Source organism: Tachypleus tridentatus, chromosome 10 (assembly GCF_004210375.1).
Source record: "Tachypleus tridentatus isolate NWPU-2018 chromosome 10, ASM421037v1, whole genome shotgun sequence".
NCBI lineage: Eukaryota > Metazoa > Arthropoda > Merostomata > Xiphosura > Limulidae > Tachypleus > Tachypleus tridentatus.
The window spans coordinates 153,504,908-153,517,944 of NC_134834.1; the positions used below are offsets into that span (position 1 = coordinate 153,504,908).

A 13,037-nucleotide genomic window follows, 5' to 3' on the forward strand; every position below is an offset into this window, starting at 1 on the left:
TTTTGCCTTGAAGTTTCTGTTGGTCACTATGTGTCTAAAGTTTTGTAAATGTATCCAACAATTTTGCATCATAAATTTTATTAACTGACTCATATTTTAGATCTATGTAAAAATGTACCTACTAATAGTCTGTACAAAATGGAATTAGTACATTTTATTCACATTTACATGTCTTCCAGTGGAATAGCGATAAATTTATGAGCTTACAGCGCTAAAATACGAGGTTCTATTCCCACGGTGGACACAGCACGTAGCTTGATGTAGTTAAACCCAATACATCACTCGTTCATTTTGGAAAATTTCTCAAATGTGGTGAAAATGAAGGATTTTAATAAACCGGTAGGGGAATTTTAAAAGAAATGTCTAGCAACATTATCTTTTACCAGGAGATCTAGTAGTTGTAGCAATGGCGTATAAACCGAAGGCTGCTGGACGCCTTGAAATTGAGATAGACAGACATCGCGAAGAATCTAATTGGAAAAAGGTCTTGGAATTAGCTGATCAGCTTTCTCAACGAACAACTGGATTTGGTAAGAATGGTCGGTTATTTTAATCTGTTTTTGATGTTTTTGTTTCTAAACCAAAAGTTTGTCTTCTTAAGACGCCTGGTTTGTGTATTAAAACTTTAATTAAAATAAAGTACAGGACAACGTTACAACCATCGCAGTCTGGAAATGACCAAAAAATCAGTACAGAATTAGTGTAAGATGAAGTACGGGTTCATGCAATTTTTGTGTAAAATGTATACGTGATTAATTAAGTCGGTAATTGTTAAATTTAGTATTCTGTGAGTAATGCTTGTACCAGTACAATCACATTAAACTAGTAGTAGTGTATTTTATAATGCCTTAATAATAACAATAACCCTTTTAAAGTATACAGTACTACACAATCAATTCACTTATGGGCCTGGCATGGTCAAGTGGGTTAAGGCGCTCGACTCGTAACCTGAGGGTTGCGGGTTCTATTCCCCCATCACACCAAACATGCTCACCCTTTCTGCCATGGGGGCATTATAAACCAAAAGTTTGTCTTCTTAAGATGCCTGGTTTGGGTATTAAAACTTTAATTAAAATAAAGTACAGGACAACATTACAACCATTGCAGTCTGGAAATGACCAAAAAATCAGTACAGAATTAGTGTAAGATGAACTACGGGTTCATGCAATTTTTGTGTAAAATGTGTACGTGATTAATTAAGTCGGTAATTGTTAAATTTAGTATTCTGTGAGTAATGCTTGTACCAGTACAATCACATTAAACTAGTAGTAGTGTATTTTATAATGCCTTAATAATAACAATAACCCTTTTAAAGTATACAGTACTACACAATCAATTCACTTATGGGCCTGGCATGGTCAGGTGGGTTAAGGCTCTCGACTCGTAACCTGAGGGTTGCGGGTTCTATTCCCCCATCACACCAAACATGCTCACCCTTTCTGCCATGGGGGCATTATAATGTGACAGTTAATCACACTATTCATTGGTAAAAGAGTAGCCCAAGAGTTGGCAGTGGATGTTGAGGACTAGCTGTCATTCCTCTAGTCTTACACTGCTAAATTACAGACAGCTAGCATAGATAGCCCTTGAGTAGCTTTGCATGAAAATTCAAAACAAAACAAACAATTCACTTATGTAAAATAAGTATCATTTTAATCCAAAGTGTGATATTAAATGTTAGAGGTGAATGCACATTTTAATCCAAAGTGTGATGTTAAATGTTAGAGGTGAATGCACAGATGCACACACATAAATAACTGTTGTCAGCAGTATCCCAGTAATGTAGGTATTAATCACTTGGTGGAAGAACAAAGATTGAGATATTCAAAATCAGTAAGGCCTAAGGAACTATAACATTGTTTTATTAGGATTTTAAGAGATGCACAAGATTTATGTGAAGGAGAACCTGTTGTTTGTCTTCATTATGAACACAGTTATTGATTGTAAATTGGTGTTTATCTTGAAGAACAGAAATGGGATGGGTTGAAGAAATTTGGTACCTTAAAAATCAAGAAGGTGAAGGTCTCAAATTTTATGTTATTGTGTTGTGTTTATAATTTGTTTTCAATTTGTTTAACATTGTGGAAACTATATCATGAAAGATAAAAGGAGGAATTTGGAGCACAGACATGTTTTGTAATACAGATAAGTGAAGATTGAGATTTTTTTTTAAATTTTCTTTTGAAAGTAAGAAATTGAACATTATATAATTTATATCAAATTTATTAACATACACTATGATTCAAGGAGGTTTTATCAGTGGTCACTATTTGGATTTTTTTGGTTTTTATTTGATCATGTCGCTAAGGGCATAATTGTTATATTGACAGATTGATAATGGCATTAAATTCCTGGTTATTTTTTTGCTGGATTGAGAATTTTGAAGTATAACAGAATGTCTTTGGTCAGGTGTTAAATTGGACAAATAATTTGTCTGTAGCCTTTAATTATAGTTACAAAAAGTTGTTTAATGTATTTGGGCTCTTGTTGTCTTATTTACACTTTCGATACAAATGAAGAAAAATATTTTGGAATGGTGGTAAAGTTATGAGCTGTTGAAGCAGTGCTCTATCATCCTAAATAAAGCTAAAAGAATCTTAGAATTTATTTATAAACATATCAGATACAAGTCAAAAGAGGTAGTTTCCTCTCTGATAACATAATTTGATCAACTTTTATTCACTATTGTGGAATTTTGCTATGGTCATATTAAACAAGAAATAAAATTCTGTTACAATGCAATATTATGAAACATTCACTACATGAATTATCACATAGTTCTTTCTAGAAAAGGTTTTGCCTTTCACTTATTATTAACTAGCTGGAGTACCAGTTCCTTGGACAATAGTTATCTAAATTCATGATTAATGAAAAATTATCTTAGGACATGCAGATGGAAAAGTGCAAAAATATCCATAAAAACTAAATATCTACATGGATGCAAAAAATCTTCATGGCAAATTGAGGAAGACCCATTAACAGGGGGTGGGGTAGTGGTAAAAATTCCCCATAAAACAGCAAAATGTAAAAATGAAAATTTACGTATATTTCTATGTGTACCCAATGTACGTCTAACAATTATGGTGGAGATCCATCCATAGTTTGCAAAGTAGTTACAACCTTTATGTATGAGTTTCCTAAATGAATAAATCCATAAAGTGAGCAGGATTTCTGCAGGGTGGAATAAACAAATACTGATGCTCACAAAATTACTAGTAAATTATGATAACATTATTTTTGCTTTGAAATGATTGAACAGTCTTGCATGTCTAAATACGTAGGTGTGTAATCTGTTATAAATCTAATTCCCTCAAACAGTTAATGGCAAAATCAGAAGGAAAGTACTAGTTCCATTTACTTTCAACAATAAATAAATAAATGAACAGATAGGTAATAGCTTAAACTTGTAACTATTACCAACAAAAAGAGTGATGGATATGTACAGCAAATTAGCATTGGAATATGCCCCTACTCATAAAATCTGCATTTCTGATATCATACCTCTTTAAACATAATAGCGTTTCTCGATTAATACTCCTATCTCTATGCTTAATTTTTTTTTTTTTTTTTAGCTTGCCACTAATCTTGGTGCTTTCACGTACCTCCATGTATTTGTTTGTAATGTGGTTTAGCTGCACTGTAGCATGCCAAAGTATGCGACAACTCTCCACTGGTAGGAGCTTGATGCACATTCCTGGTACAGCTGTCTACTCCTTGATTATAGAGTCTAACATCATTTCCTAATTTGGCACTCAGGTACTTAGATGTGTTCTCCACACTTTGTTTTCAAATTTTGTGAAATTGTGTTACTTTTTGTACTTAAGTGTTTGAATTTATATGTTCAACTTCAGTTAGTTAAAAGCAGTTCAGTATGAGTTGAATTTGTTTTTTGTGAAATGCTGTAATTCTTTTTTAAGATCCCATTTTTTTAAACCAAGATTTTTTCATCTTGATGCATTTATCCTCTCAAAAATCAGTGATGTATTTGCAGCTTATTATCACAATAACTTCAAATGCTACCACTGCTATGACTCAACTACCTGTTGCTGTGGCATAGGCTGCAATGATACTGGCAAAGGAGGTTTTGGCTCTTGTTCAATAGAAATGGAGTTACTCATGTTTTGGGCTCTGCTGATCCTCTGCAAGTTCTTCCTTACTTTGGAGATGCTTGAAAGGGGAAATAAAGACTTGGACAGTCTAATATCTCCTCCTTCCTTTGCTGTGCAGTTTTTTCAGTTGTGTTTTATTCTTCTAGACCTTTTTCAGGTTTGTTTTGGACTAGTTAAGACAAGGTTGTTTTACCCTGATATCCAGTGTTGCATGACTTGTCCCATCACTTGTTACCTGACACCTCAGTTCATTTCTCCCAGGCACAGTTTTGCTTTTCATTAACCTTAACTTCATTCATACACTATTTCTCTTCCATTCACCTTTTATTCAAGACTATTATTTGTTTCACTGAGGGATTTTTGTTTTTTGTCATTATTTATGTTGACACATTTATCTTACTCAGCCCTGTCTATTCACACTTGTTGGGATATTTTGGGATGGGATGCCCTTCTGACATTGGTGAGATTGTCATTAAGAGATTTACACATGGCACTCTTTTTGCCTCAGTTTGTTTTTGGGGATATACCTTGGTCTTTGTGGAGTCAGCTCATCTTCATTCTTTTCTGTTCTCCATTGTTATTTGCCTGTTTCAATCCTCTTTTGTTCCTATATCTATGCCCTGTCTTATCCCTTCTGCTTGAGTGTCAAAGGCACATGTTTATCACTGATCCATATACTGCCAATGGTATCAGTGACTATCTGGTTAGTATAGAACTTGTAGGAGTCAGCTGTATAACTTAGTCCATGTATGGAGAACCATTACTACAGATACTTGTATTCTACAAGTCTCACCAGAAGGACTCTCTATTTTCACATACCCTCTCTGTTATCTCCTTTCCCAGTTGCCTTTCTTCCTTCTCAGAATCCCATATCCAGCCAGCAACTTTCCAAGGCAGCTCCAGACCTTCTTTCCATAGGTACTAACAAGCCTGTGTTCCAATCCTTTTGAGGGTTGTATCCCTGTTTTTTTGTCGTTCCCAGGAAGACTGGGTACTGGCAGCTGATCATTTCGTATCTGAACCACTACATAGACCTTCCTTGATTTACCATGAAGTTGTTCCTATCTCTCTGATGGGTGTGTACTCCAGGTTTGTGGGTGGTAAAGATTGATGAGTTTAATGCATAGCTCCTTATCCCCATATCCTCTGCATCCTGTTGGTTACTTTGGATTGTTCACAAGGACAAGGTCTACCAATTTAGAGCCCTTCCATTTGAGCTGTCCTCAGCCCCTTTCAATTGTTTTTGGTGATCAAAGGTTTCAGCAAGTTGCTCAGCTTTCAAAGACTATATTTTTATCATTACATGAACGACTGACTTCTTGTTCCCTAGTTCACAGTTTCTTTTTTAAGAACTGTGTTGGTGGTTGGCTAACCAAATTAGAGAACTTTGTCCTGAACTTGACGCAATATCATGTTCATCATGGGGTCATTTTCAAATCTTACCTCAGTCACACTCAATCTTATCTCCTTTAATCCTTTTGCTCCAGGCTTGGTATAACTTACATGAATTTTGTCTACACATTTACACACATTAAGTATGTGAACTGTAACATTTGATAACATGTATTTTCACAAAATTTGATGTACTTTTAGTGAAGATTACAATTTTTTTGTACAAAAAAATCAGTTTTTTTTGATGAAATATTTTCACTAAACATTTGTTTGTGAAAATAGTCTGTTTTTTTATACTAGTCTGAGTGCAAAGTGATAATCATGTTATGCTTAAGAAAACTATTCTTCATCCTGAAAATCTCAAATATTATTTGCATAATCTCTAAAACCTTTTAAATGCATTTCAAATGTTTGTTTTGAGTAATATTTTATATTTTATTTTCTGTGCTCTAACTGTATGTGGTCTGTCACTTGACTGACCTCGTAACCATCATAAAAATATATATATAAATATAAATTAAGCTTTTTAATGTGAAAATGACTACATATTATAACACAAAAATACAAATAGTTTAGTCTGACTAGCTTAATTCTTGTAATTCTATGTATTTATTATTTCTTATTATACTGACCTTCCAGTCATATCTTCCTGACATTACATATTACATAACTTTCACTGATGCAGTGCACATGCACTGATGTTACATCTTATAACTCTATATATTTAGTATTTTTTATCATATTGACCTTGCAATCATACCTTCCTAACATTACATATTACGTAACTTGCATTGGTGCAATGCACATGCACTCATGTTACATATCCAGTAACATAAAACTGAGCTTTTGTTTTTCCTAAAATATATATGTAAAAACGGCTCATTTGGGTTGAGAAAATTTTTTACGCAGAGGAGTGAACAACATTTTGACCTTCTTCGGTCATCATCAGGTTCACGTTGTTCACTCCTCCACATAAAAAATTTTCTCAACACAAATGAGCCATTTTTACATATATTTTTCTCTACAAGTGGGTTTTCTCGACATCACTGATTACTTTTTCTTCTCTATCATGGCTATGTTTTAGTAGACTAGTATTTTGTAATATACATATTTCTCAACTATTGTACATTACACACACACCCACTCTATTGCTATTTAGAAATAAATTATTAAACTAATTTGTCTTAAAATATAGAACAATAAATCTAGAAGCAAAGCAAACACTTATCTCTTCTTGCCAAGAGCATCCTCTGAATTTGGTTGCTCCTGAACATAGGTTGCTAAGCCTTTTAAAATTTCAGAAGCGGAGAATATGAAAAAAAACAAACATTTTTCTTGAGGAGGTGTTGATGTATATATATTTGAATAACCAAAAAATCATGAATAACTATACTTATACCTTAGAATTCCACTATAATTTATTAAGCTTAGTAACTAAGATGTATTTAGATTTAAGAAAATATGAAACTTTGAGCAACTAAAGACACAACCTACCATCATGAAGTCCTGGTTCAAAATAATGTGGTGACCTTTTCACAGATTAAAATGGATAAGAAAACCACAAATGGACCATTGTAAGCATGTCATATTCTGTTGTAAGTGTATACAAGGAACTATTTTAAAAAATTGAAAGTGTTGAAAAGGGCCACTGTGTTTGATTCAGTACAAGTCATATCTCAACAAAATAAAAATGAGGTTCTTATTTGATATTCTAGCTTGATAATATTAGTAATTTGAGTTCCTAATTTTTATTAAACTATACACTTAGTATTTTGACATCACAAACATTTAATTTTAAACAGTGCTGTATTCAACATACCACATGACTCACTAAAATCTATATTTAGGCATATTCTTTTAATATTCCCTTTTTAAATCAAGAAATTAACACATATATAACATTAAACTTTGAGTTACCTACAATTATACAATCCAAACGTATTGACAAAAATTCATAAAACTGTAGTTCAATAACATTTTTGAATGCAAATCAACAAACATGATGACATGACCTTTGACCCATTAAGAAAGGGTTAACTACAGTCTATGGAGCTGGCAATTGTGAAAGCACAATCCATCCTCTTCTACTCTACCTGTGTGGGAGTTTCTTCTACCTTCAGGGACTTGGACATCCTTTGAAGTTCTTATTCACCTGGGTTGAGCCCACAAAGGGTTCATTGGGCATAACACAATCAGTGGGACCTTATCAGGAATCTCCTGGATTCCCCTGTCAATCTTCCTCCCTTCCTTCTTGGTTTTGTTTGGTTGCTAAACAGAAACAACAGCATGATTGGAGCTTCTTTTCCATCTAGCAGACCAGATTTACACCCTTTCTACAAATGCTGCTCTAATATGTTGGGGAGCATTTAGGGATTCATGAGAAATCTCGCATCACTGGTCAAGCTCAAGCTTCAGATCAATCTTCTGAAGCATTTGACTGTTTATTGAGCTTTGGATCATTTCCTTCCCATTTGTGAAAATAGTCTGTTTTGATACTAGTATGAGTGCAAGTGATAATCACATTATAATTAAGAAAACTATTCTTCATCCTGAAAATCTCAATTATTATTTGCATAATCTCTAAAACCTCCTTCGGATCATTTTCTTCCCATTCTGAAGGGAAAGTTGGTCATGATCCATTCCAGTAACTCAACCATGGTCTCTTGCATCACTTGGCAAAGGGACATCCGATTTTAGTCCCTTTGTTTTCTAACATTTGGATTTTCTGTTTTGGGCTCATAGCCATTATGTTCTCTTGCAGACTTGTCCTATTCTGGGTGCTCTCAATCTTTTCATGCATTGCTTATCTCATCCTGAGAGTATTCTCTCAATCCATAAGTCTTCTAGTGGCTAATGTCTCAGTTTGGTTCACCCCACTTGAATGAGTTTGCCATTCATTGGAACACCATTTGGTCACCAGTTCCACTTTCTTCAGCATTGACAGTAGATGCTCTCAGTAAGTATAAGAAGGACCATTATATTTATTCCTGTTCTTCCATCCATCTACTTCTTAGTCTTATTTGTCATTCAAAACACTCCATGTTGAGTCCTGGCCTGCTCAATCTTGGTTACCATTATTATAACCTATACAACTGTTCCCATTATTACCTCTCTCTTCTTTCCCATCTCTCTTTCATTAATCACATGTATCTGTGTTTCATCTGCCCATTCTCACATTCTGGCTTCACACTTGGCTTTTGTCTGGTCCCTTGCAAGAAGGACTGGTCTTTCCATATGGCTTGTGTTCCATATTTCCTGTTTGGTTCATCCTTCTTCAATATCCATAGATCAGTGCAAATATTGTTTTGTTTTTTACCATTAGTCACTTTGTCATTGTCTCTTTTTTTTTCAACCAACTATCTCTTTATCTTTTGGACTTCTTCACATGGCTGTTAAACAGTGATTTTCTCTGTTGACCATTGCGGTTAACTGGGCAGCATTTCCCTCTCTCTTTCTTTTTACTGAATTTTGCCATATTTCTTCTTCTGTCATCTTTTTTTTGCTTTTTTCCTTTTATATGTTTTGTGCCCTCTTTCCTCAACCAGATTAGAATCTGAACATAGTTTGAATGTTCTCTGGCCCATCATCCTTTGGTGGACTGTTTTGTGTACCACCTTTCCTCAAAGCTATTTCCTCCTCCTTTTAGCCTCTGGACATTGAGAATCAGATGTACTCTCCATCAATGTATCATGCATCCTCTGCACTCCTAGGCCTTCATTACCGTAACCTCTACAACGTATTAGGGTAATTTAGCATTCACCCCATATCCCTACTCTCCATTTCTCATGTATATTTCTATTCTCATCCAGATCTTTTCCAGTGTCCAGAGACCTTTTCCTGAATATCCTTACAGGTTGGGTTTGCACTGTTGTGCAGCTCTAAGTGTATAAGTGAGTAAGTTCACTGGATTTATCAATATTTCTATTGCTTCTTGTTAAATCCCACTCTGTGGCGAGTGTTGTCTGTTCAGGTATATTATGTTTTTAAATATACACTGCATGGCCAGTTTGGGTCATTACTGCCCATCATCAAGACAAGATGTTCCACAAGAACACTTGTTGTTTCTTCCTTGCAGTGTTTTGTGTCATAAACATGTCCATCGTGAACTGTACTCTTGTGAAGTAGCATGAGCAAAGCAAAAAGGGATTTCTACCCATCCCAACCACTTCTGGAGTTGAATAAGCCAGGAATGGGCCAGCTTTTAAATACTGAGTTCTGTAGACACCCATTGCATTTTCTCTAGTGTTGTGTCCCTCCAGACTATATAATGCATTTCCCATCTTTTCCAGTAGAGTATGGGATTCACTATTGTGTACTAGATCCTAGACATTGGGGCAGTGGACCACAGAAGCTCCCTCTTGAGCATGCTCAATACTACACAGTTGAGAATAGGGTGGTAGTGTTCTGTCAGTTTAGATAGGGTACAGTATTTCTCCCTTTACAAACCAGAAGTGGAATATCTGTCTTCATTTTGTTATGGACTGGAGATGTTATGCCATAATGCAGTTTATGCCTCTGGTTGGGACCCTGTCCCTTATCTTATTTATATCTGGATGTTGGTTCCTGGATGATGTGGTGTTGGATTAGAGCTGGACCAGCCAACATAAATCCTTACATTTCAGTGGCTGAAACCCTCTTTACCCTGTGGACTGGATGATACATTACTAATGCCACATGGTTTTGGATTAGTTCAATCTTCCACATTGCATTCCACCTTCCTACAGTCATCCAGATGTCAGTTCCTTTGGGGAGACAGGTGTTGATCTTGTTGGTTATGCATACATAAGGGCTTGGGTTCAAAGAATGGATCTTCTCCTTCCCTTCAGATTTTTGAGTCTGAAGTGAATGGTAGAGAAAATACTTCTGTCTTGGGCCAGATGATCCTTTTTCAGGTTTTGTTGGTTTTGTATAGAGTTGGTCTCCCATTTACAGCCTAATGTGCTCATGTCATTTTACATCAGGGTCATATCTGGTTTCAGTTGATCTATGACTTCCTACTTTGGGAGTGGCCCATTCTCTGGTTTTGGACTGGAATTGACCACCCACTTAGAGTTTGAATGGAAGTAGTTGAGGAACCTCCTTCTACCAGAGATGGGGTGTTCTTTTCCCAATTCCAGTATTTGAAATTGATTGCCGAACTACAGTTGAATGTGTCCTGGGGCATGCCTAATTCGTGTCCTTTTTTTTATGCCAGTTCCTCCACCAAATTAATGTGGTATTCTAGCTATCCTGTCCTGTGAGAGGTGAGGCATCAGTTGTATCAGAAGTTGTATTTTTCCAATATAGAAAATGTATTCGATAGATATTTACCTCTTCACACAACTTCACACCCTTTCTCCTAAATTCCAGTGTTTTGATCTTGGTGTCTTAATAATCCAGGAGAGAGCTGCACCAAATGAGTGTTGCACTCCTATTGGTAGAGTATTGTCACATACTTTTGCATGCTACAACACAGCTGAATGGGGTTAAATACAGAGGGGTAGTTGAGAATGTTAAGTCTGATGGTGTGTGAAAAAAAAAAGAAACTGGGCACATACAGGGCAGCACAAATGAAAAAAAAAACTTGTGTGATGGGAGGTGAGTATCTAATGGAAGTTTATTTTCTGTGTAGGAAAATTATAACATTATAAACATGAGTGACCATGACTAAAAGGATCCTACAAATGAATTTGCTAACAGGAGGGACTACTAATAAACATATTAAACTCTTAATGTTTTACAGAACAGACAATACATTTGTAATTAATATTTTTTGTTCTTAACTTTAATTTTATTAATGATTTGTTACTGATTTTATATACCAAGCTGGAATCTGAAATAGAGTGGGCACTGACCCTGAGTTTTGATATTTTATTCCAAGAAAGCATGTGTGTTGATGTGAATTTTCAATCTTAAACAGGGTGAGCAAAGTTATCTTGTGTCACTGAACTGTCTTCTACTTTAACCAAGAATATTCTTTCCTTGAAGGGTTTAGTTGAAGGCTGCTAGGATGATTATGGTAGTGGAAGGGTTACCTTATAGGAATTAAGATAAGATCTCATAATTTATTTTTCTTTTATATTGTTGAAGTTTACAAGAATATTTGGTGGATCAATATAAATAAAAGGGTACTGATTGTTTTATGGTATATTGTGAAGACAATAGGATGACAAGCACTTCTATCAATTTCAAAATGATAATTTAGGTTCTAATTAAGACAGTTTTACTTTTTTAGTTGCATCATTAGCTTATGAAATGATTTATAATTGGTAATATTGAAGCTAGCACCTTACAAATATTCAAAGAAGAAATGAATTGTTCATTGAGAAGTTCAGGGTGGGTTTAAGCTTTCATTTTTTTTTGAAGAGTTAATGTGCAAGCTGCAGAAATAGCTTTCAAGGAGCCAAATGTTTCCTAGTCTTCCTTATATTAAAAAGTCATATAGTTGGTTAATAGCATCCACTCTACTGGCACATTTTGATTTTGACATTTATAAATAACTGCAAAGAATAACTTTTAAATATGAACTACAAATGAAAATGCTTAAAATTTACATTAAAAATCATCCTTTTTTGTGTAGTTTTTACAGTAAAATATCTTTTTTACCTGTTGTTCACTTTCATTGTTTATATATTTAAGATTAATATTGTAATTTATTTTTGTAAGTGATTTATTTCATTCTGATTTTTAGATGTGAAGAAAAAATACATTGCAAAGAAAACAAATTTGTATTAACATTTTTTGGCGTGAATTGATAATTTGTGCTCTTGTTTTGGTGTTCGTGATAAGGGTGAGCTGCTAAGTTCCTGTAAGCAGTTTAAGGTTTTGTAATTGCTTATTGTTTTATCAATTACAAAAGTTATAAAATTCCGTATATTAAACATTTCTTTGCATTAGAACAATTTGTATAGAGAGAAAATATGACCAAACAGAGGTGTCCAGTGTGATTTAGAGCAAAGATCTGGAATGTTGAAAATTTATTTAATCTTTGAGACAATAAGATATGTACTAGATTAGGATGTGATAAACCACATCTTGAGTGTGAAACTCATGTCTTGCATGTTGTTTAGAATAAAATCATCAAAAGCAGTCTGAATAGTTTTGAAAGATAATCTGACATTTTTTTCAGTTTACCTATAGTTGATATTAAATACTGTACTACTATGGTTAATTTGTATGTTATTCTATTACACATATACAATTTATTTCTCTGAGATTTCATTCTTTCAGAGACTCTTGTAAATTTTCTTATTGGTGAAAGCAAACTTGAGCAACACTTGGAGCAATATGCACCAAATGAACAAAATATTCCTAAGGCAAGGACTGGTTTAACAGATTCAAAGCGTTATTTGCAGTCTTGTATTGGGGATCAGGGAAGAAATGTGAGTAATGCACTAACTTTTACTCTTAATCATAAAGTGAAAAAAGTAGGCTAACATTGTAACTTATCTGATTGTTCATTCTGGTAGAATACATTATTTATAACTGTGTCTGTTTTCATTTTATGTTTTTGAAATACAGTGAAACTTATTTTCACAGTTTTAGATGTTCACAGAA

At 34.4% G+C, this 13,037-nt stretch overlaps 1 protein-coding gene across 1 annotated transcript in view; it reads left to right on the plus strand.

Annotated features, from left to right (window-relative positions):
• The first annotated feature begins 232 nt into the window (after window positions 1–232).
• LOC143230666 (tetratricopeptide repeat protein 7B-like) overlaps window positions 233–13,037 on the plus strand; it is an 87,526-nt gene continuing 74,721 nt past the window's right edge. The window contains 2 exon segments of the mRNA XM_076464588.1: window positions 233–530; window positions 12,711–12,862. Coding sequence (XP_076320703.1) covers window positions 407–530; window positions 12,711–12,862 — 276 coding nt within the window. The 5' untranslated portion in view covers window positions 233–406.